At 38.6% G+C, this 26,419-nt stretch overlaps 1 protein-coding gene across 1 annotated transcript in view; it reads right to left on the bottom strand.

The window, feature by feature from the left end:
* Positions 1–10,526: 10,526 nt before the first annotated feature.
* LOC136884350 (protein AAR2 homolog) overlaps positions 10,527–26,419 on the bottom strand; it is a 57,098-nt gene continuing 41,205 nt past the window's right edge. The window contains exons 5-6 of the mRNA XM_067156469.2: positions 22,700–22,991; positions 10,527–13,425 (exon numbers count right to left, since the gene is read on the bottom strand). Coding sequence (XP_067012570.2) covers positions 13,008–13,425; positions 22,700–22,991 — 710 coding nt within the window. The 3' untranslated portion in view covers positions 10,527–13,007. The remainder of the gene's footprint in view (positions 13,426–22,699; positions 22,992–26,419) is intronic.

Below are 26,419 nucleotides of genomic sequence, written 5' to 3'. Positions count from 1 at the left end.
TGCCCATGGATCACAAACTCGGACATGCTTACGGTAATCGACACCAAACCGCCTTGCATTAGAATATTCATATTACAAAAATGTTCAAGCCGGTCTTAACGTTCTGCATGACAAGGAAACTACTGCTGGGTCATTCAAAAAATAATGCCTCCTATTTATTTTTGTGTAGGATCCCTTGCCGAGACTGGGGGAGGGGGGGGACCAACCCTGCAGGGTAACCGGATTAAATAAATTAAATAAAAATACAACAGATAAAGAGTCTGCCTCTGTGGTGTAGTGGTTAATACAATAAGCTGTCACCCCGAAGGCCCAGGTTTGATTCCGGCCTCTGGCATGAAATTTGCAAAGTGGTACAAGGACTGGAACTGGGTCCACTCAGCCTTGGGAGGTCAACTGAGTAGAGGGGGGTTTGATTCCCACCTTAGCCATCCTCGAAGTGGTTTTCCATGGTTTCCTATTTCTTCTCCAGGCAAATGCTGGGATGATACCTAATGTAAGGCCACAGCTGCTTCCTTCCCTCTTCCTCACCTGTCTCTTCCAATCTTCCCTTCCCCCACAAGGCCCATGCTCAGCATAGCAGGTGAGGCCACCTGGGCAAGGTACTAGTCCACTCTCAAGTTGTATTCCCAACAAAATGTCTCCCATTCCAGGACACTGCCCTTGAGGCAGTAGAGATGGAATCCCTTGCTGAGACCGGGCAGGAAGCCAACCCTGCAGGGTAACTGGATTGAAAATCCACAGCCTGATTCCAATCATTTGACCGGGTCAGGAATGGAATGAACGAGGCCCCATCTAGCGGCGAGGATAGGAATTGTGCTGGCTGACAAAGCCTGTCGCACTCCTCTGGGGCAATGATTAATGAATGACAGATGAAATGAAATGATATTGGAGAGTGTTGCTGGAATGAAATATGACAGAGAAAAACCTGTCCCGCCTCCGCTTTGTCCAGCACAAATCTTATATGGAGGACCAGAATTTGAACCACAGAACCCAGCGGTGAGAGGCCGGTGCGCTGCCACCTGAACCACAGAGGCTCTAGGGTAACTGGATTAAATAAATTAAAAATACAACAGATAAAGAGGCCAAAACACAGTGAAATAGAGCAAGATATCAGCTACTTATTACAAGCTAGCTGATGTACCCGTGCTTCACTACGGAATTCTACATTGTATAAAGATTTTAGGTTAAGCAGTGTACTCGTTGTGAGCAAGAATGTCTTAAATTGTATAGCTCTTAACGTTACCCTAGAAACACGACGAGAGGTCACCAAACATCTTTTCTCATATGAAGACTGAGGGAATTTCCACTGTAATGGTAGACCCAATTTCATACCATCAGTCACAATCAGGTTGGAATGTTTTCATTATAATGCCTTTTACATCCTCAAAAAGACTGTCTTAGTGGTTTTGCCAACTGAAATGAACGTACAATGACGTCAATAGGAATGGCGCGATTAAAAGCAATGCTTTCATATTACGAAATACTCGTTCAAATGAAACACCACATATTTTCTCACTTTTAACGAACAGGACTACGCTGCCTATCTAACAGTCGCAAGTTCCAGACCTGGAATGATCAAACCGCAGACAGCCGCGATCCATGAACACTCTTCGGCTTTCTTCAGCGGGGAGAGGGTCGAATAGTGGAGACTCCCATCGTAAAAACTATGCCCAATTACTATTCTGTTTCCTAGGAGTACCCGATGAGTCTGAAAATATCAATTCACTACACTGGCGGCGGAAAAATCTATCTGACTTGAAGGCATTTTTTTCCTCCAAGCCAGAAGGCTAGTTTGGAATAAATTGAATGTAGAATTTCATAAAAGTGAAGAGAAAGATGCTTTTATAAGAAACGGCTCTTTTTCAGAATTGAATTTTGAGTTATTTAGTGAATATTGTGGTGTTATAATTTGGAAAAGCCTAAATTGTTATTCCAGACCAGGCCATAATACTACTACCACTAAGGGAGAGTCTGCCGTAAATATGCACACTAATTAAGGCCACGGCCGCTTCCTTCCCATTCCTAGACCTTTCCTAGCCCATCGTCGCCGTAAGACCTATCTGTGTCGGTGCGACGTAAAGCAAATCGCAAAAAAAAAAAAAAAAGTATGCACTCTGCCCATTCAAAACAGCACGTCAGAGTAGGGGTCGAATAGCTGAAATACTATGATGATCCAGTGTGTTACATACCAGCTGTATCAGAAAATGTACGAACCAGAGGAATGGCATGCTAAAGAAGAAAGTTTTCTAACTCCCCGGCTATTCCCCGCCAATATTCAGTCAGGCTGTTATACTCGGTACGCAGCAGAAATCCCATCTATCAGAGTTGAGAGGCAGCGTAAGAGACAAAGAACATCACAATAAACAATGGTCAATGTAATGTTATTGTTGATCAATGTTATACACTTTCGATATTATAGGCCTTCACATTTCGTTTTCTTCCGACTCTGAAATACCAGTCTTATCATAGTCGGTACGGTAAAACTGAATAAAAGATAAAAGATCGGAAATTGTATTCTCCATAACTTTTTTATATAGTATAGTACTTTTCGATAGGACCAATAACATTGGTATTTAAAAATGACATTTTAGGCACCTTCCCGTAAACTACAAATTCATCCAGGATGAATAAAATTATTTATAGCTTAGACACTAGTTTCTTATTCCCCGACTCTATATACCGATTTTCATTAAATTCTGTTAACCCATTTTCTCGTGGTTCGGCGCTGATATGGACTTAGCAACAAAAATACAAATTCATGAATATCTGTTATCATAGCCGGTACGGTAAAATGTATAAGACATCCATGGTCAGAAATTTTAATCTCTATAACTTTGGTTATGTAGTATTTATCGATACGACTACTAATAATATACATATTTGAGAATTACATTTAGGCCTTCCCCTAAACTACCATTTCACTCAGCGTAAATAGAATTACTTATAGCTTAAATTGTAGTGGCTCATTTTCTGACTTTGCATACCAATTTTCAATGAAATAGGATCACTAATAACATAAACATTTAAAAATTAAATTTTAGGCCTTCCCCTAAACTACCATTTCACTCAGCGTGAATAAAATTATTTACGGCCTAGATTGTAGCGACTTATCTCCCGGCTTTGCATACCGATTTTCATTGAATTCTCTTTGGCCGTTTTCTAGTGATGCGTGTACAGACGGACGGACAGACAGACAGACAGACAGACAGGCAGACAGACAGACAGACAGACAGACAGAAATTACGGAAAAGTAAAAAGTGCCTTTCCTGGTTACTGTGGACATGACCGATACAGAAATACCATTCTTTTCAAATTCTGAGCAATGTACAGACAAAACTCTTATTTTATATATATAGATATACTAGCTGATGTACCCGTGCTTCGCTACGGAATTCTAAATTTTATACAGAATTCTAGGTTAGGTAGTGTAAACGTTGTGAGCAAGATTGTATTAAGTTGCATAGCTCTTAACGTTGCCCTAGAAGCACGACGGGCAAGTCACCAATGTCTTTTCTCATATGAAGACTGGGTTGGGTAATTTTCATTGTAATGGTAGGCCAGCTTGCCTACCGTCAGTCACAATCAGGTTGGGGAGTTTTCATTGTAATGGCAGACACTCACTCTCCGCCTGCCTTTATAGATTCTCAGAAAGACTCTCTTACTGGTTTTCCCAACTGAAATGAACATGCGTCATTACAATGACGTCAGTAGGAATGGCGCGATTAAAAGCAATGCCTTCATATGAAATACTCGATCAAATGAAAAATCACACATTTTCTCACTTTTAACGAACAGTAATATGCTGCCGAACTAACAGTCCAATGCTACAGAGCTGGAATAACCAAGACGCAGACATCCGTGATCCGTGAACAATCTTCTTCCTTTTTACGGGGGTGGGGAGTCAAATAGTGGATAGTCCCAGGGCAAAAACTATGCCCGTTTACTTACCTGTTTTCTGGGAGTACCCGATGAGTCGGAAAATCTCAATTCACTACACTGGCGGGGGAAAGAACTATCTGACGTGGACGCAATTTTTCCTCCAAGCCAGAGAAGAAACCACATCTTCGCTGCTAATTTGGAATAAAAATAATGTAGATTTAATGAAAGTGAAGAGGAAGAAGCTTTTCCTAAGAAACGGCTCTTTTCAGGGTTGAATTTTGAGTTATTTAGTGGATTGTGGTACCATAATTTGGAATAGGGCTTAATTGCAATTCCAGACCAGTTCATACTACTACTCCTACTACTACTAACTGAGCCTCTGACTTAAGTGCGCACACTGCTCTTTCAAAACAGTGCGTCAGAGTAGGTATCGAATACTATGATGAACCAATGTGTTACGTATCAGCAGTATCAGAAAATGTATGAACCATAAGAGACAAAGAACATTACAACAAACAATGGTCAGTGTAATGTTATTGTTGATCTATGTTACGCGCTTTCGATATTGTAGGCCCTCACATTATTGTCTTCTGGTTCTGAAATACCACTCTTATCATAGTCGATACGGTAAAACTGAATAAAACATAAATGATCGGAAATTATATTCTTTACAACTTTTGTTATGTAGTACTTTTCCATAGGACCAAGAGCATAGGTGTTTAAAAATTGAATTTTAGGTGCCTTCCCCTAAACTATCATTTCACCCAGGGTGAATAAAATTGTTTATAGCTTAAAATGTAGTTTCTTATTCCCGGTTCTATATACGGATTTTCATTAAATTCTGTTTACCCATTTTGTCGGGGCTCGGCGCTGATATGGACTTAGCAACAAAAATCCAAATTCATGAATATCTCTGTTATCATAGCCGGTACGGTAACAATACATAAGACGTAAATGATCAGAAATTTAATTCTATATAACTTTAGTTATTTAGTATGTATCGATGTGACCACTAATAATATAAATATTTGAGGATTGAATTTTAGGCCTTCCCCTAAACTACCATTTCACTCAGCGTGAATAAAATAATTTATAGCCTAGATTGTAGCGGCTCACTCCCCGACTCTACATAGCGATTTTTATTAAATTCTCTTCAGCCGTTTTCTAGTGATGCGTGTACATACATACATACATACAGACAGACAGACAGACAGACAGACAGACAGACAGACAGACAGACAGACAGACAGACAGATAGACAGACAGACAGACAGACAGAAATTACGGAAAAGTAAAAACTGCATTTTCTTGTTACTGTGGACATGATCGATACAGAAATACCATTCTTTTCCAATTCTGAGCAATGTACAGAAAAAACTCTTATTTTATACATATAGATAGATAGATGACAGCATTGTTGTCTGGAAAATGTTTTCCACATTGTCCATTTTCCATAGGCACAAAGAGATGAAAGTCTGAAGGTGTTAAATCAGGCCTATAAGGTGGATGTGAAGGAAGAGTCCAACCAAACTTTGCAATGTACACAGTGGTTGCCAGATTGGCATGGAGTCTAGTGTTATCTTGCAAGCAAAAGGCTGTGTTCTCCGGCCTGACTCAGGAAATCCGGGCCTTCAGTTTAGTCAGTGTCATCTTGCAGCATTCAGAATTGACATCTCACTAGGTTCCATAACATCACACCTGGTCTATCCCAAAAAACCATGCACATCATTTTCGCTGCCGATGGTTGTCCTGAACATAATTTTTCTTCTTTTTTTTTTGACACAAATATATCTTATGGCTGAGGTTCATGTGAGAATTTGTTATAAAATTACCATCACGAAATGTGTGACGGAAGTGTAACCTAGCAATCGTGCAGGCTGTGATGTAAAGTATGGATGGTTAGCCAGACAATGTTACCTAGCAACCATTAAGACTATGCCTTATGACTCGCGGTCATCTAAAATTAGCAACCGTTGCTGGATAGCCATGACCGAGAGACATTTGATTTTCGCAAAGGGAAAAGTGGATTCATCTTTTTTCTTGGGGACTGTCTTTCGGATTCCAGCTCGTAGTGATGACGCCAAGTCTCACCTCCAGTGATGATGATTCAGCCTCAAACTGGTGCAACAGGTCCTCACAGACTTCCCTTCAATGATTATTGTGGTCCCGTGTAAGCATCTGCTGGATCCACCTAGAACAAGCTTTGCAATAATCCAGCTTACATGTTATAAACCTCATCATTAATCCATATTGAAAGTTGTTATGACTTAAAAACCAATGAAGGTATTTATTAATCCACCTATTCAATACTCTTTGTCCACTTATATGTGGTTACAAATACATACTAACGCTTAACACTTTCGAGACATGTTTCGTCCTTTTTAGGGCATCTTCAGCCGTAATACAATCTTAAAAAATATTACACATAATATTTAAAAAGAACGTAGAAAATTAGCCTCGAAACCTTATTACTTAAAATATTGGTACACATAATGTGAATTTGAGAAAATCATGACCATAGACAGTGCTCCATTGACATTTTATCATGATTTTATCAAATGTTTTCCATTTTCACATTATGTGTACCAATATTTTAAGTAATAAGGTTACAAGGCCAACGGCCGTAGCCGTGTTGATATTTTATCATGATTTTATCAAATGTTTTCCATTTTCACATTATGTGTACCAATATTTTAAGTAATAAGGTTTCAAGGCCAACGGCCATAGCCGTGTTGAAACACCGGATCCCGTGAGATCTCCGAAGTTAAGCAACATCGGGCGTGGTCAGGAGCTGGATGGGTTGCCACGCGCTGTTGATGGGGGGGTAAGGGAATGGAGGAGCGGAAAGGAACTGGCCACCCTACCGTACGTAAACTCTGGCTCAGGAACACCTCTGCGGAGGTTCGGACCTGCCTTCGAGCAGAATAACCCTTACCTTACCTAAGGTTACAAGGCTAATATTCTAACTCTTTTTTAATATTATGTGTAATATTTTAAAATTGTATTACAGCTGAAGATGCCCTGAAAAGAGCGAAACATGTTCCGAAAGTGTTATATATTAGTGTGTACTTGTAACCACATACAAGTGGACAAAAGGTATTGAATAAGGTGGATTAATAAATACCTTCATTGGTTTTTACGTCATAATCCAGCTTCACGAACATCCTTTCCAATGCGTTACAGCTGATATTAAGCTGCACACAAAGTTCTCTAGTCGTTATCCATGATCTGTACATATGAGCTGATTGAGGCCATTAGAAATGCTGTTGGGGGAAGTGAGACATTCAATTATTTCATTTCTGTCAGCAAGGTGAATGAACCAAAATTGCTCTCTCTCCATCACTTCCATAGCAACCAAATATAACATATGTTTCCACTGATTGAACCAAACAAAGAGTACCTAACACACTGTCAAGTAATGCACAGAGTAATTTTCACTTTCTCATGCATACTTTTGGCTACAGTCTTGAATAACAAAAATGGCTAAAATGAAAATGGTTTCACTGTAAATAACTGTTCACATTTCTGTGACTTGTAAAGTAAGTAAATGTACATAAAATGATGCTGACATTGTCAGAGTATTTGTATATTTAAAAGAAAATACTCAAAATATAAAGGAATATTAGGCTTTCTTATAAAATAATCAAATAATAAAGCATACTTAAATGAAATTTTATTACGAGAATTACAAGTGTTATTGACAAAATAAAGACATTATATACATTCAGGATACTACTTAACTTCTGCTATTCTCTCAAATCCACAAGGCCTAATTTTTGTTCTCCAGAGGGCAAAAAAAAATAACCACTTATGTGACTAGTACCAAAATGTGCACATGATGCAAGTACATCTGCATACACACTTTTTAGAAGCACTACATACAATCATTTTTTTAGACACGTGAATTATCATTAAAATTGTCACTTTGTTGTTCAGATATTATTACAATAGTTATGTTGCTAATGAAAACTGGTTGCTATAGACTTGCTTTGAAAAGACTGTTGTGTCTGATGTCATTACTAACAAACATATTCAAACTTAAGCTTGTAGCAAGAGAAAAGTACCTATAAAAAAAAAGGAGCAAAGAAGAAGAAAAATGCTATATATCATCTCCAAATATTCAACTTTGTAACTTGAATAATTGTGTTATGAATATTTATAATAAGAGAAGAAATTAAAAGTCCTTATTTTGAATATTTCCAATTTTACACATTTGTGCATAAAAACATAATTTTAAAACACTAGTGCAAAAAAGTAGGTCAATTTGAAAGTAAAATTAGTATTGAAAAGTCACTATTATAATTCAGCCATATAAAAAAAGAAAACACTTTTTATGTCAGACACGAGTTAACTAAAGGATATGAACTCCATAATTACTGGTAATCCTGCTTTGCAGGTTCCCTTACTCCTCTATTTTGATGCATAACTTCAATCATCTACAGAAACACACTGGGCTGGAGCAGGAATCAACAAATGTTTACAAAATATCTTCTATATTTACCATGTAATGCAATACACATTCCATCAGAGGGATGACAGAGAAACAGACATAGAATTTCTACTGGTCAACATATCAAACTTACATGCTTGAGTTACTTTTAGAATGCAAGAGTCTGTGATGACATATCCCCTTCCAACATTAGTTTTAGCTTCAAGAGTGAATTACCTTTTTAGATGTAGTGAAACAATGTAGTGAACAAACACACATAAAAATCATCAATTGGACAAAATTGTAAATTGTCAATACTTTTACTTCCAAAACTTGAATTGTGCAACCATACTTTTCGTCCTAGATCTCCAATATCAACCTTTTAAAATCTCTCCTCTGCCTTGAAGAAGTATTGAGTTAAGTAATTCTCTATACTGAGACTTTAAGCACACCATCAATCTTACGCTAGCAGTTTATGTTGTTTCAAGTAAGAGGTTTAGAACACATTTGTCAGTAGCCCCGTCACTTATGTGTCAACCTGGGTTGATGTGTTGTCTTTAATGGAATAATTTCATTAATTTGGATGGAAGCACTCACAGCCTCTTTGCTAGATATCACACCAAAATTTGAAGAGGACTGAAGTGGAAAACTATGAGAAACTACTTGTTGGATGGCCGAGAAAGGTAAGTTTACCCACTCACAACGAACAACCAACAACTTAACCCCACACAACTTGCTGAAAAGCACTGTGTTAAATTCAGACTGAATATTAAACTTAATGAGATAGTTCACATTTAACACCTACAGAATACAGCAGAACCTCGATAATTCGAAATCGGTTCATTCAAAATGCTGCCTAATTCGAAGAAGCTCTCGTTCTCGGAAATATGAGATACGGTTTTGTATGTTATTTAAATTATTTAATTTGAAATACGGATAATTCGTAATCCGAAGTACAATGTCGGCCCCATTACCAAAATTCAGACTTTTAATTCGAAACTGCCTTTACATTTTAAAACAATAGTAAGTTTCAGAGTAATTTAAATTCAAAATTTATCCACATCGTGATAGAACGCGTCTTCCAGAACGTGCAGGGGTAGCTTTCTGAACGTTCACACACTTCGGTGTGTCTACAGTGTGCTTCATAATTACTAAGTTCGGGTGGAATTGGAATTCTTTTGTATTAAACGTTTTAAGGAACTCTGCAATATCACGCAGCAGGCAGTGTGCGGAGAAACAGAATCCGCGAACACTGGCGATGTCAAAAGTTGATGAAAAAGCGTGGCTCATATAATCAATTCGTAGGCACCGAACAACATTGTCATTTCCGATGAAACTGCATTGCTTTCTTTTAATGCCGAGCCCAAACGGTCTTCTGGTTTTAAAGGAGAAAGTGCTAGCCGGGAAATTGTACAAGGGTGGGGGGTCATTGTGCTGTGTTGCAATGCACACGGAAGCGAGAGAATTCCTCCCCTTGTCATAGGAAAGTTTGATAAGCCACTATGTTTCAAGGGCGTCAAGCATTTTCCGAGCAAGTACAAGGCATCTAAAAATGCAAACAGTAGAGTAATCCAAAAAAATAATGCATATGCACAGGGGAACTAGCATAGTTTAACCTCGTCTTTGAATCGTGTGATTTTTTCTTTCGTTGCGTGAGATTATGTTTGTCAGTGATTTATCCAAGTGCATTATTTGAACATTGTAAATGCACCTTGATGGATACATTTCGGAAATAGTTTTTCCATGGCATTTGAAAGGTTTAAACTGTGAATCAAGGTGATTGCATGCATTAATGGGTCTTAGAATACTTTGTGATGTGGCAAGTGTTTACATTTATGAAGTACAAGAGAAGTACCATGGCGGGAAATCGTACAGGGATCATGTGACTGTATTGTGTAATCATGCAGAAGAAAGCGAGAGACTTTCTCCCCTTGTCATAGGAAAGTTTAATTAGCCACAATGTTTTAAGGGCATCGGGTACTTTCTGTGCAAGTACAGGGCATCTAAAATGCATACAGTACAGTAATCCAATGAATAAAGCATTTGCACATGGGTGCCAGCATAGATTTCTTCTCGTCTTTGAATCGTGCTTTTTTTTTTCTTCTTTCTTTCTTTGCGAGAGGTTATGTTTGACAGTGAGTTATCCAAGTGCATTATTTGAATACTCTAAATGCACTTTCTTGGCTGCATTTTGGAAATAGTTTTTTTTTTTTTTTTTTTTTTTTTTTTTCCATAGCATTTGAAAGGTTTAAATTGTGAATCAAGGTTAACTGCACGCAGTAACGGGCCTTAGAATATTTTGTAACACGGCAAGGGTTGGCCCTTCTGAATGACAAATTGGTGGTTAATTCAAAATCACGTAATTCGAAGTCCGATTTTTGAGTCCCAAAGACTTCGAATTAACGAGGTTTTACTGTAATTTGGAAAAAAATGTCAGGAAGAGGAGGAGAAGAAGATAGGCATCAATAAATGAAGAATGTCAGCAGCAACACTGGCAGTGATAAAGCTCCACCATGGTGTTCTCAACCTGGAGAACGCCTCCGACTATATTTCCAGAGAGATTTTTTTTTTGCTAGTGGCTTTACGTCACACCGACACAGATAGGCCTTATGGCGACGATGGGATAGGAAAGGCCTAGGAGTTGGAAGGAAGCGGCCGTGGCCTTAATTAAGGTACAGCCCCAACATTTGCCTGGTGTGAAAATGGGAAACCACGGAAAACCATCTTCAAGGCTGCCGACAGTGGGATTCGAACCCACTATCTTCTGGATGCAAGCTCACAGCCGCGTGCCCCTAACCGCGCGGCCAACTCGCCCAATCCCAGAAAGATCATCTGGGTGGCTTGCGACACCAAAATGTCCCCCAACAAGTATGTAAAACTGATTCAGAATGTGTATGTCCATCCCTCTACCAAAATGATAGCTAGTTCAGGCATCTCTGAAAGTTTTCCTGTTGAAGTCAGTGTGCATCAGGGATTGGCACCGAGTCCAATTCGGTTCAAAACTGTCATTAACTACTTGACAGACCAGCTGATGCTAGAACAACCATGGATCTTGCTATACAGAGATTATATTGTTGTGGTTGGTAAAATGCATAAAGCAGTTGAGGCAGCCTTAGAACAATTGAGACTGCCACTAGAGAGAAACGGACTTGGATCAACCGTACGAAGACAGAATACATGTTCTGTAACTTTGAAGAGTTTCTACCAGGTGAAACCTGAATGATGACTGACAGGTTCCATTATCTTGACTATGTCATTACACCAATGCTACAATATCCATAATCAGGCCATTCAGAGACCAAAAGGTTCCACAATTGTCCTTTTTTCGTTTTTCCTCCCACTTGGCATATACAGTACTATGTTGAAACACATGGATCTGAATTGCGACTCATTGTAGTACAGCCTTTAAAAACAATTCACTATCTTCTTTGCTGCCATTCACCTGGATTACTGTATTGTATGCTATGGTTCTACTTGCATATTTTCGTGCGTGTTGAGTATTAACTGTGGTCTGAACAATGCCAAACTTGGAGAAATGCAAGTGAAAAGTATGACCTCTTTAGAAACTGGATTGAGGTGAGAAACAGAACGACAGCCAACCAATATAGTGTCGGACATGAAACGATCTACAACATTACAAAGAACTGGGTGAAAATCAAGACTTCAGTTTAAAATATAAAAAAAACTGCTGCATGTGGAATAGATGAGAGACAGACTATGAAGATGGGGGATAAGCTAAAAGCTGATAAAGCACTCTATGCTGGTTTCTTCAGGAACGTAGCCTAAAACCATTCGTTAATGGAGATTTTTAAAAAAGGCCAAGCTCTTCCACAAACAAATTACAGGCAAAGATGACCACTGTACTAGTGACGGATGGCTGAACAAGTTGAGCAAATAAAGCCTGTGTTTTCTGTTAAGGTCAGGTGAAAAGTTATCAGCAAATTATGCTGTGGTGGACCCATTTATAAAAGAGTTATAGGCTACAAATCACAATAGCCTGGCTTTCCCAGTAATTCAGCACCCCCTCTGCTCCTGAGAGAGCAAGGTAACTGAGACTGTACTGTACTCATAAGGAGTGAGAAACTTACTTACTAGAGCAACTGTTTGGGAATTACCAGTAGGAAGTATATTGAAGGGAAAGAGTTTCATGTCCCAACTTGAGGCTATGCTTTCATTATTCATAGCTGTTTCCTTTTTCTGTGAGAGACTTTCATTTATCAAATGATCAGAACTCATCTTTTTCATCCATCAGTTTATATTATGAAGAGCTTTTCCCTCAAAGCAACATCTGACAGACTTTTATATTACCACAAACACTTTACGAGAAGCTAATTCGTATGGTAAATTCCTACTCTTATAATTTTTTGTATTATGCATTAAGCATTTTCAGAATGGCTTTACTGTCAACAAAATAACGGCTAATAATGATCAAGTTCCAACGTGAATGTTAAAGATGCATTTAAAGAAAAATGACACTCATGGTGTATACTTTTTAACAGTTAAACATCTGATATACTGTACTCATTAAACAGACAAATATTCAACGATACATAACTGCTCTTTTCTGAAAACTAAGACCCTAAACTGTAGTATGTGGGGGGCATTTATAAATAACCTACCACAACACTGTACATAAAAAAATATTAATTTAGAATGTGATAACCAAACGATAATTATCACTCATTTTCCATTTTATCCCCTAATAAGATCCATCAGGGTTAACAACAACTGGGGCTTCATCATCCTCTTCCCGTTCTAAATGAGCAAAATCCCATTGGAAATGTTCAGTAAGTCGTTCCTTAAAATGGGCAGCCTTGCTCTTCAGCCTTCCATCTACAGCTTCATGAAGCTGTATAGTGAGAAATAACTTCCGTAAATTACAGTACACAAAGTTGTTACTTGCCACAATATCCACTAAGAAATCTTCAGGAATTTCAATCAGATGAGCTTCTAAGGCTGTTAGAAAATCAGAATACATTTCCCGGTATTTAGGTACAGCCTTTTCACAAGAACATAGCAGTCCCACCAAACGTTTCCAATGTTCAAATGCTTCTAGACTATGCCCCACCAAGAAACACACAAAGGCAAACTGAAGTTCTCCAATCAAATCAGTAGCACTGAAACAGGAAACAGGTATATAAAATAAGTAAATGTTTATTTTATATCGTTTATCTTACTATACTTATTCAAATTCATAAAATGAACAATACATGAAAAATACAACTCACCTGGAAAGCAACTATTCTCTAAAATTATATATCTCAGTAAATGTTTAAAGAGATTATAAAGAAATTGCCAGTCAACAATGTTTAGATGAAAGCTTCTGTTTTATATTCTCAGTCTATGTGCGTTTCTCTAATACAGGAGAAAGACTCCATGCATACTTAAACCGACCATTTTTAATTGAGGCTCAAAGTGGGACATTTGATAAAATTGACAATTTTTTTTGAGTAGCAGGACAGTTAAATGTTGATAGCTTTAAAAATTGAAATATTAAATTTTGGCATAAGCATAATTCATTAGTTATACAATAATGCAGCACTGCAATCAGATGTTATTTTTTTATTTTTTTGCTAGTGGTTTAACATCGCACTAACACATCAAAGATTTTTGGCAATGCAAGGATAGGAAAGTGATAGGATTGGGAAGGTGGTAGCAGCTGTGGCCTTAAATAAGGTACAGCCCCAGCATTTACCTGGTGTGAAAATGGGAAACCATTAAATCCATCTTCAGGGCTGCTGACAGAGGGACTTGAACCCACCGTCCACCAAATGCAAGCTCACAGCCACGTAACCATAACTGCGTGACTAGCTTGTTCAGACAGATGCTTAATCTCTCTACATAACTGTCTCTATGACTAATGACTATGACTAATACTTGTCACTTATTTGTTTTAACAACTGTATAGACGCTTTCAAAAATTCATACAACTGGAAACAAGTATGTGAAAAGTTAATCTTGGTCATTAACAAAGCTTTAGGAGTATCAACTGTTAGATGGGATTTTTTAGAAGTCCAAAGTTTGTTCATTAGTGAGAAAACTCTTTCTACAGAAGCCTTTGTTCCACGAGGAGAAAAAATAAATGGTACTACTAGTGAGTGTTGACAGTGTCTAATGTTGTGCTCCATGAAGTGAAGGAAGGTTCCCGTCCAATGTTTGTCTGCTGGAACAACCTAGTCATTCCAGACAACTATTTTCTCTGCAAGAAAACTTATCAAAGAGTTCTGCATCATTTTCACTATACAAAAATCCTCGACTTGCTATAAAATTGCAACATTTTTCCACATCAGACCAAACTGGAACGTTTTTTAGTGCAGTTGAAAATGAGATCCCAATTATTGTGAGAAAATAAACTAAACATTTAAACATCCCAGTTTTTAAGGGGACAGTGGGAAAAAATGCCTGAAAGTGGAACTGTCTCATCAAATCTAAGGCATCTGGTCAGCTTGTGCATCCTGCAATGTGACCTGAGATGTTCATTTTCATTTCATGATGATTACAGAAGAAGTTGAGGATGATAAGACCATTACGCTGCAGGAGAAAGCAACCTACAAACCTATAAACCTATGACTAAGAACTGGAAGAGTTCAGAAGTGAAGAAATCTCTCTCAAGTTTACCCATGTAAAGGTTGTCATAAAAGAGAGCAATTCTGGTGCCCATAGCAGTGTCACATATGACAGAATGAGCATTGAAAAAACTGTACAATTATTTATTTATTTATTTATTTATTTATTTATTTATTTATTTATTTATTTATTTATTTATTTATTTATTTATCTATTTATTTATTTAGTGTATGGCTTTTAGTGCCAGGAGTGTTCAAGGGCACATTTGGCTCGCCTGGTATAGGTCTTTCTATACGACGCCCATTGGCGACGTGCACGTCTGGAAGTGAGATGATGACAATGATAATGAGGTAGGTAGGTTTTTGGTGTGTAATCTAGAGATCAGATATTGTATACCACCACCTCTCCTACCCTGTCAGCCAACATTGTAATCGTCATCATCATCATTACTACTAAAGGCTACTCCTACAGTTCATTGCATCATGATAATGAGGTAGGTAGGTTTTTGGAATGCAATCTTTTCCCAAGAATTTTAATAATGTTATTTGCTTTATGTCCCACTAACTACTTTTACGTTTTTTTTGGAGATGCCAAGGTGCCAGAATTGAATCCCGCAGGAGATCTTTTATGTGCCAGTAAATCTACCGACACGAGGCTGAAGTATTTGAGCACCTTCAAATACCACTGGACTGAGCAAGGATCAAACATGCCACGTTAGAGTCAGAAGGCCAGCGCCTCAACCGTCTGAACCACTCAGCTGGGCCCCCAAGAATTTTCCCTTCCATGATGTTGTGTCTCATTAGTGGGCCACAAAATTCACCTTCCTTTACTCTATTTCTCTGATGAGACTTCACCATTGTGATGGTGAATTTCTTTTTCTACCAACGGGGCTCAGACCAGCTAACCATGGTGTCAGACTCGATAGATTTTGTGCCCTAACAATCAGTATTTTGATTTGACGCCATCTAGGTTGTCTGTATGTAAATTTTGATGCTCTGTTTTATTCTGCAGATGGTAGAGGAACAGATCTCTGCTGGATGCTCTTTGGCTGAGTACTTATTCATTTTCTCAGGTAAACACCATATGTGTCACCAGTGATCTTTTACGTGCCGACATCATATGACACAGAGTACCAACATGACTTCTCTCCATCCTTCAAAAATGTTACTACCTCAGCTGGGTTTGACCCTGTGATCTTGGAATCCAAAGGCCGACACTCTACCAATGATCCACAGAGGGAACTAGTAGATGAGGTAAGAGAGTAGGGAAGGCTGTTGAGTTATCTCTAATCAAGGAAGTCTGCTTCATGTAAGTTTTTGACACATTATGGTCAACAGCACCAAATAGTTGTGCAAGTTAATCTGTGTGGTTGTGTGTAAGTACATGTGTGTATAACTGGGGTTACGACAGAGAAGAAAGTGAACAAGGCCTACAGTATATGTTAAGCACTTTCATAATATTCACCAAGAGCTGACAAAGGGGGACCATGGAGAAAATATACCACTTTTGTGATGGTCGATAGCAGGATTTTTATTATTTTCTTTTCTTAGCTAGATATCATGGAAAGCCCCAATGGCTGTAAGTCTTTTGCTGTCCAAAGGGGTTAGTGTACAAAAAGATAATATTGATAAAGCCAAGATGACATGATGGAGGTAGGAGATTTCCTTTCATACATCCTACTTCATTTCAAGCAAATTACCTGAACATAATCTATACGCATTGTACCAGGAAATAGCCAACACCAATGGCTAGCCTTCAGAGCATGAAGAATAATGTATGTAGGATTATCTGCAGTACACTAATTGGAGCGAGTATAGAAAGAGGTTCTCATAATGAGTAAAAGTTTCATTTGACTATTGGTTTATTCTCAATGAAGTCGGTAGCATATCAATGGATCTTCCTGTTGACTTCCATTGCGAAGGTATATGTCCATTCCAGGACACGTTTGCCACGTCTCCATCACTATTCGTTATGGACACCACAAAGTTCCATTTACCATGGACACTTATCAAGTTCTTACAGCATGCACCTAGGCACCATGAAGTTCTAACTGTATCACCAATCACCATGGGCAACATGAAGTTCCAAGTGACAATCATAAAATGACTAAAATCACAATCTCTTGGCACAAGGTCTGCTGATAAAGATACTGATTCCCATAGGGAACCTGATATATTTGTTCCGAATGAGCAGATTTATAATACCAATATAGTTGGTCCGTTGGCCACCGGCCAGGCAGGCAGACATCAATTTTTGAAAATGAGACAAAGTATCTCAAGTGCATTGGCACTGCCGGTGGCTCCAAGTAGACTACACAGTGGCCTCCACAGTATGCACTAGCCATGCGTCTTGGTAGGTGTGCTATTTACCAACTGATGAGTCCAACTTAGCACACTGGGGCAAAACGCTGGCAACCAGGAATGACTTAGCTGGAAAATTTATAATGTCCAATAACAGACCAGCTAAATTGGTATTACAAGGTCTGTTGTCGAAGATTAATTACACGCACCTCTTTGAGTAGAGTCCACAAGCAAAGTTATCACCCATCTCTGTAAGTAACTTAAGTCAACAAACAAAATTAATGAACAAATAAATCACTCACCTCTTTAGTAGATTCACAAGCAAAGATACTGAATGAAGAAATCATTCATATCTGTAGTAAAGTTCATTGAATTATGGTTTGAAACACAAGTAATTAAATTTGCTGTATAAATTATTTTAACACTTGGCATAGTTTAAAGGTCAAATTATTAAGTCTCTAGCCATAGTAATAAACACATGTCCATTACAATATTCATGTACCAGAAATAAATACAAGCCCCTTAAATATTTGCGACACCATTACTGTCTCTAAGTTTTGTCCTGGAAAATTATTTTACACCCACTGTAGAAGTTATGTAAGTTCAATGTTCAAGCTGCAGAAATATACCCAAATCCTTAAATATCACACCACAGAAATAATTACAAGTTCCCAAATATTGTCTTGGCAATTATTTAACACTTGACGTACGTTAAATGTTTGCATTGCAGAAATAGCACAAGTTCTCGCATATTATGATACAGAAGCAACTACAAATCTCCAAGTAATCTCTTAGCAAATATTCAAAAACTTCACCAGAAGATAGTGTAAGTTAAATGTTTAAGCTGCACTAAGTTCTCAAATATTATGACACTGAAATAATACAAGTCCACAAGTCTCGCCTAAGCTAATTATTGGAACACCTTGAGCGTCACATGTTCGTGAAAAGTTCAAGCTCGTAAGTTACACTGCGGGTCGCACACTTCATATCTCAAACTATTCGTTTGTAACGCAAACAGCAGTCTTTGTAAATTATTCGATCACCTTGAGTGTAACACATTTGTGAAAAGTTCAAGCTCATAAGCTACACTGCGGGTCACACACTTCGTACCTCGAACTATTCGTATGTACCGCGAACAGCAGTCTTCAAAGAGCTTTCGCTTCAGTAGCTTGGCAGAGTAGCGAGAAAGAACTGAATGAAAGCTCTCTTATCACCAGGTTTATATAACTAGATAAGCAAGTTAGTTGAGTCATCGCTTGTCCGTAATGCATCAGCTTTCATATTTCTTTTTATATGACCCAAGGCATTTATACAGTCATTGTCTGGAAACGTAGTACTTTTTATTTATTTATCCGTGTCCAAAATCACTACAATATATTTACAACTACTCTATTTACACTCTGTTTTTCCAGTATTCAACTGCCAAGATGGCACATTCATTGGCTTCCACCAAATCCTTCATACTTCATGGTTTAGGCAAATTTCTACAAATGAGGTGTCCATGATCTTGCTTTTCACCACACTCACACAAATCTTGATCACCGTACCTCCACCTTTCCAGGTTGGTTTTACATCGTGTCACTCCAGATCTTAATCTGTTAAGCGTCTTCCAATGTCCATATTGAAGATGATGTCCTACAGCTGACTTCTATCTCACTTCCCATAATCCTACAGGCGATTTCATTCTCCAGAGTTCCTTTCGCCGAGATTCGGCTGACGATGGGACTGACGTTATTGTTTGTAGAAAGCTCTTCCTCAATTTCAATCTTGATGGGTGGGCGTGAAGTCCAAACATTGGATGTCTTGGATCCGTTTCTTGCTTCTTCTTCTCAATCTCTGCTGCAAACTTGTCTGCTAACATCTGGAGGTGCTACTCCCATAAGTGGAAAGATCTTATTAACAGGAGTTGGTCGTAAACAGCCTGTAACAATGTGACCTGTCTCATGGAGGGCAACATCCACTTGGTTTGTATGAGCGGAATTCCTCCAGACTGGAGCAGCATACTCTGCAGCAGAGAAACACGGGGCAAGGGCAGATGTACGGAGGACATTAGGCTGTGCTCCTCGTGTTGTGTGTGTGAGTTTGCAAATAAGATTATTCCTGCTGCATAACTTCTGTTTGGCATCTATACAGTGCTGTTTATAAGTTAGGGCATGGTCCAACTTTACCCCTAGATATTTGGGTTGATCACAATTGTTTAATTTGTGTCCTTTCCAGGTTACGTTCAACTCTTTTCTTGCTTCCTTGTTGCGTAGATGGAATGGACATATCTGAGTTTTTTCCGGATTGGGTTTCAGGTGATTCTCATGGTAGACAGCTAGTTCATCAAGAGCAGATATCAGATTTAATTCTACTTCTTCAAATGTCACTTCTTGAGCAGCAAGAGCTATGTATCTGTGTAGATGAAAGCCCTAGTTCCGGTGTTAAGTGGCTGATTGTTGGTATAGATGTTATATAATATTGGAGCCAACACACTTCCTTGGGAGGAGGCCAGTCTTTTGACATCTCCATCGGCCTTTCTTGTCCTTCAGAGTGACAAAAAAAGTCTGTTCTGGAGCAGGCATTGAATAAACTGTGTCAGTCGATAGTCTTTGGTTGTTGAATACAGCTTCCTTGTCATTCTCTTATGATTCACTGTATCATAAGCAGCCGTGAGATCAATCAAAGCAACTCCTGTTATTTGTTTCCTCTCATATCCATCCTCCATATGCTGGGTTAGATTAAGTATCTGACCAGAACATAACTTCCCTGGTCTGAAACCTGATTGTTCTTTTATAATCTTTCTATCAATAGAATCAGAAATACAATTCAATATCATCCTCTACAGAATTTTGAAAAGATGACAGAGAAGAGATACAGGTCTGAAGTTTTTGGGGTCATTTGGCTCTTTTCCTGGTTTAAGCAAGGCCACAACTTTTGCTTTGCGCCAGATCTTTGGAATCAACATTCTAGTCAGACACATGTTTATCGGTTTCAAAACCCAGTTGATAGTTATGGGGCCAAAATATTTTATTTGCTCTGATCTTATGTCATCCAAGCCGGCAGCCTTGTTATTTTTCATACATTTGATAGCAGTTCTCAGTTCTTCTTCCGTGAATGGTGTGTCAAAGTGGTCATTCTCCTCTTCATATAGTTAGATTTTTATTTCTCTGGACCTTTTCGTGGTTTTGCCATTCAGCAATAGTTGATGGGCTATTTGATCAGGAGTAACTTTACTCAACTCCCAGAGTGAGACTGTAGGATCATCGTTAAGATTTTTTAGTAATTTCCTGGCTAGTTGCTTTACGTCGCGCCGACACAGATAGGTCTTATGGCGACGATGGAACAGGGAAGGGCTGGGAGTGGGAAGGAAGCGGCCGTGGCCTTAATTAAGGTACACCGAGCTCGATAGCTGCAGTCGCTTAAGTGCGGCCAGTATCCAGTATTCGGGAGATAGTAGGTTCGAACCCCACTGTCGGCAGCCCTGAAAATGGTTTTCCGTGGTTTCCCATTTTCACACTAGGCAAATGCTGGGGCTGTACCTTAATTAAGGCCACGGCCGCTTCCTTCCCACTCCTAGCCCTTTCCTGTCCCATCGTCGCCGTAAGACCTATCTGTGTCGGTGCGACGTAAAACAACTAGCACAATTAAGGTACAGCCCCAGCATTTGCCTGGTGTGAAAATGGGAAACCACGGAAAACCATTTTCAGGGCTGCCGACAGTGGGGTTCGAACCTACTATCTCCCGAATACTGGATACTGGCCGCACTTAAGCGACTGCTTAGTAATTTCCAGGCTTGTCAACTTGAGCATTTCATATCCAAACTTCCGAGAAGGTTACACCATTTTTCTTTTATTGATGTTGATATAGCTTCAAGGAAGTGTTCTCCTGTTAGTATTGTATCCTCTGCGAAGGGATCAATTTCAAATAGCTGTTCATATTTATTAAGGAGAGATTTTGAGTGGGTGTGTTTACTGGAGATGCTTTTTACTAACTTCGCAAAATATGGGTAATTTACTAGATCAGGCTTGATTTTTGCAACTTCATCATCCAGATTTTGAGAGAAAGTATTCCACTGTGCCTTTTTTTGAAGTTGAACTGTCTTTTAAAAATAACTTTCTGTGGTTTAACAACTGCCTGTATGGTACATATAAGAGCTCGATGCTGTGTTCTTGGAAATGGATCTGCAATTTGTTTCTTGGTTTGTTGAGCAATGTGTTCGGTGACAAAAATGTTGTCTGGGTTGCAACCTTGCCACCATCAACCACTGTATAAGGTCATATACTTTGGGTCATATATTAGTTTAACACCCATGCATTCGGCCCGTTCTTCTAAGTTTTGGCAATTTGTGTCAGTCTCTTTGTATCCCCAAGAGATACTATGACAACTGAAGTTACCAGTAACTAGCTTTGTTGATTGAGAATGGAAATTGCAAGTTTCTGTAAATTTATACTCCTTATTTGGTGGCTTATAGACAGATGTAATAGTGCAGGATTGAATTTCAATGGTCAGGATTTTAATGTCATCTACACAGGTCAAGTCTGCAGATAAAATATTGGTGCCCTGTTTAATGAAAACTGTTCTCCCATATTCTTCATTAGGTCTTTCCAAGACAAGTTTCATACCGTTCACCTCTGGTCAGCGTTCATTTGATCCTCTACGTGTCTCCTAAACCAGCAGGATATCACAGTTATGTTGTGTACAAATCTCAGATAATAAGGCTTCCTTCTCTGGTGAAGTTCCCTCTGTATTAATTGAGATCATTACAAAAGCTGGCATTGAAAAATGCCATTTGAAGTTCATAATAACTAATAAGTTAGTGTTTCGGTGATGGAAGAATCAGCCGCTGAGGATTCCTCAAGGTTGCCCAGGGTACACCTAATCGTCTTTACAATCTTCGTGGAGACATCTTCCGCGTACCAATATCTTTCAATATACAGTGGCATCCATTACACGAATAAATATGTTGTGAACCATGTAGTACTGTACTGTAGGGATATACTTGTTACTGCTGTAGTTTTCATTTTATTCCAATGATATTCGAAGATATTAAAATAAATGTAATGTGAGCTAACTCTTGGTGATGTGTAGCTTAGCATAAGCCGGAAGGGATTCAGCATACGTCACTCTCTCCACACTGGAACTTGTGTGGCTGTTGTACTTCAAATCACCCGAAATAATTTGCGTTTTCAGCTCAGAATAATTACTATACTGGCATTGCTGGTAAGATCCCCCTCCCATACAGAACATAAAATTTGAAGGAGGATTTTCTTTTTAGTTTTTCTTCGCAAAGTAAGTGTATAGTATCAGTAAAGTGTGATGTCACAAATCTTTGTTAATGCAGTGCCTGTTGTCAGCCCAACTACTCAGGCGGTGGTGGTGATTTTTGTTTTAAGAGGAAAAACAACTAGGCCAATCATCCTCTCTGAACAAATTAAGAGGAAAAGTAATGCAGCATCTGCATGGCCCTATTCTACAAAGAAGTGCTTAAAGTGTTTAAAGTGGTTTTTTTTTTTTAATTTTTGGTATAATAAGTGCTAGTTACCTGTCAAATTTTTTAAGTATAGCTTCTAATGTGTAGGTTGAGTCTATAGAATGAAGAGTGATCTCTTTTGGAGAAGCACCCTCAGGATATGTTCTCTCTGGGAAAGAAGTAAATCTCAATTCTGTCCCAGGACTTGGTTTCAACTGAGGTAATAAATCTTCTTCCTTCTCTTCCACAGTTCGACTCCTCCTCCTTTTGGAAGCAGGTGAACCCATGGATTTATCACATGATACCAACTCCAACGCAGAACGTATCAGGCCAGTCTCAGGTATAAGCTTCGAAACCAGTTCAACTGTAATCACAGCAAGTTAGGAATTAAGTGAATTCCTGAAGAACATGGGTTTATCACTAAAACAAAATGCAATACAGTGTGTCAAATTAAATACTTAGCAATCAAGTTACGTATTTACAGGGATATTACCCATGTGTAGGTCATACCCATAACAATCCCATAACACACATGCTATGGAAACAATTGCTATCCATCACAGAAATTGCACTGTGCAGTCAACACAAGTGAGTCTCTAGCCATTGATCTCCGCTTACTAGATTTAACGCATACTACAATCCATATAATTTTATAGGTATTACCCAGACAATTTCTGTTAAAAATGAAATGAGTCCGATTAGCGGGGAATTTTTTTCCCAAGATTTTAAGGGAAAGATTCAGGTGCATCCAATATACAGTGGCATCCATTACGCGAATAAATATGGTGTGAACCATGTGATCTTGCTGCGGTGGGGAGGCTTGTGCATCCCAATGAAGCAGGTAGCTGAGCCATAGGTGCCACCATATTGGATGTGCATCCGTCAAGACATCAGACTAACAAATGGTTCATCAAAAGGGGGTATCAGCCTTTCGGAAGTTGCAAGGGCGACATTCTGGATGATTAACCGATGTGGCCTTGTAAAGATATTCAACATGGCTTGCCTACGTTGACAATGGTACACAGCTAAAAGCAATGAGAAACTACAGCTGTAACTAACTCCCGAGGACATGCAACTCTGTCTGTATGAATGAATGATGTATTGAAGATAGCTTCCTCCCGGGTAAAATATTCTGGAAGTAAAATACTCCCCCATTCAGATCTCCTGGTAGAGACTACAAGAGAGGGGGGCAATCATCAGGAAGAAGAATACCGACATTCTGCAAGTCGGAGCATGGAATGTTAGCAGGTTAGGAACATGAAAGGAGAAATGGATACGCCAAAGTTCGCTGTAACTGGTATAGGTGAAGTACATTGGCACGAAAAGCATGATTTTTGGTCAGGCGACACAGGATCAAACAGGAGAAATGCAGGAATTGGTTTAGTAATGAATAAGAAAATAGGGCAGCAGGTAAGTTACCATACCATATGTGTAGTACCTCATGCCTTCAAAATTTTAACACATTTTATTTACAGAAGAAAGTAAATACAAGATGAAGCTGAGCTGGGAGATCAGTTAGGCTTCAGAAGAAATGTGGGATTATATGAAGTAATCCTGACATTGCATCTGATCTTAGAGGATTGAATTCGGAAGGACAAGCTGAAGTACATGCATTCGTAGATCTGGAAAAGGTATTCGATAATGCTGATTGTACCAAGCTATTTGAGATTCTGAAGGTGATCAGGCTCGGATACAATCTGTACAAGAATCAATGGCTATGAAAGAAAAAAAAAAAAAAAAAAAAAAGCATCTAACCAGGAAGGAGGGAGGCAAGACTGCAGTTTGTCCCCTCTCATTTTCAGTGTTTATGCAGAACAAGTGGTAAAGAAAATCAAAGAGAACCTTGGAAAGTGAATCACAGTCCAAAGAAAGGAAATCAAAACTCTGAGATTTGCCAATGATACTGTTATTTTATCTGAGTCTGCAGAAGATCTGGAGAAACTGTTGAATGGTACAGATGTAGTCTTGGAGAAGGAGTACAAGATGAAAGTAAATAAATCCAAACCAAAAGTAATGGATTGCAGTCAAACGAACTTAGGTGATGCAGAAAACATTAGATTAGGAAATTAAGTCTTAAAGGAAGTAGATGAATATTGTTACTTGGGTAGCAGAATTACTAATGATGGCAGAAGTAAGGAGGACATAAAATTCAGACTAGCATAAGCAAGGAAGGCTTTTCTTAAGAAAAGAAGTTTATTCACTTCAAATATTAATACAGGAATTAGAAAAATATTTTTGAAAACCTTCTTCTAGAATGTGGCATTACATGGAAGTGGAACATGGACAATAACTAGCTCAGAAAGAAAGAAATGTGGTGCTACAGAAGAATGCTTAAGGTGAGATGGATAAATCGAATTGTAACCGGTAACTGGCTTCCAGTTACATAACACATAGTAAAGAAATAATAATTATAATACTGTAATAGTAATGCTAAAATCACATGTACTTTGGACAGCTGTAAAACAAAACAAAAAACCAGCTGAAACTGCATCTAGAAATAAACAAATGAACATCAGGTTGGACAATGTGACGACTATAATGACGGATTTGGGAACCTTACCAAGGTTGCGGATTTTAAGGAAAACCAGCGGTGATCCCTTGATCTATGATATTACTCTCCCAACATAAAAGTTAAAAAAATAAAATTTGAATAAATTTCATCAATACCAAAACCAGTTACAGTATCAGAAAAACAACAAATCAGATGCAATGTGCTAAGGGCAATTCCCTTAAAACCAAGAGGATAAGGTAAAGAGATACCCTAACATATCACAACTTCCAAAATACAACGATTAAGGGTAATTAGGAAACACTTGATATAAGAAATAAAATATTAAATGAAAGTTAACAGCGCTTTCAGTCAATCGCCCCACATAATTGGAAACAAGGGGGAAATCAAGAAAAACTTAACTTGATGCAGAGGCCAGTTCAACTTACTCCCACACCAAAAACACTTCTGGTGCGGGGCAGAGGAAAAACTAGCATGCACAAGAGACGCGAAGTTACTGGAGGCCACCCCGGGAGGAAATACAATTAATCATTTAATTATACAGTTCACCAAAATAAAAAGAAAGGAGAATGCCTCCAAAATCAAACAGGCAGGCCCAGCTGAAAAGCTAAGGCACCTTAATCATTGAGTGGCGAGTCTGGGTGTGTAGGGGTGAAAAGAAAAGAAAAAAAATACTGAAGTTAAATTAAGGTGGAAAAGAAACTAACAGCATTTACCCCAAGGTCGACCATCCTGGACAGGAGGATTGCAGAAGTACATCTGACTCGCTGGACAGGTGAGAAACGAAAGACGACAAAAGTTTTTCTCGCTCTCTCAAGGAGGGCGAAGCTGGCCCCGGTGTAATCACCAGATAACTAATCAGAGCACAGGCGCTCACCTCCCATCACCCAGACTCACCAATCAAAACTGTTGTTTTTTTCTCAAACACAAATACTTATCGAGAATCTTCCTTTTACGAAACTCTTATTAAAGACGTAAGACATCTTTCTAGAATCAGCGTTTACGTTTCACAATATTAAAGACGTAGAGTGTTTTTCTAGAATAGACATTTCCCAATATTACAAAACATCACTCAACATAAATGAAAACAACCTTTTACAATTTTTAATGTTACAAAATATCACCCAAAGATAATGAAAATACAATACGGATCATGAATACTGAATCGAATTGGTGAGAAAACAATTTGGCGACATTTGACCCAAAGAAAGGATAGAATAATAGGACACATCTTAAGACAGCCAGGACATGTTCAGTTCATTTTTGAGGGAAGTGTAGGCGGT

This window comes from Anabrus simplex, chromosome 1 (genome assembly GCF_040414725.1).
Source record: "Anabrus simplex isolate iqAnaSimp1 chromosome 1, ASM4041472v1, whole genome shotgun sequence".
In the NCBI taxonomy this organism is placed as follows: domain Eukaryota; kingdom Metazoa; phylum Arthropoda; class Insecta; order Orthoptera; family Tettigoniidae; genus Anabrus; species Anabrus simplex.
The sequence above is the reverse complement of the archived record's forward strand: the minus strand, read 5'-3'. Positions and strand labels throughout refer to the sequence as shown.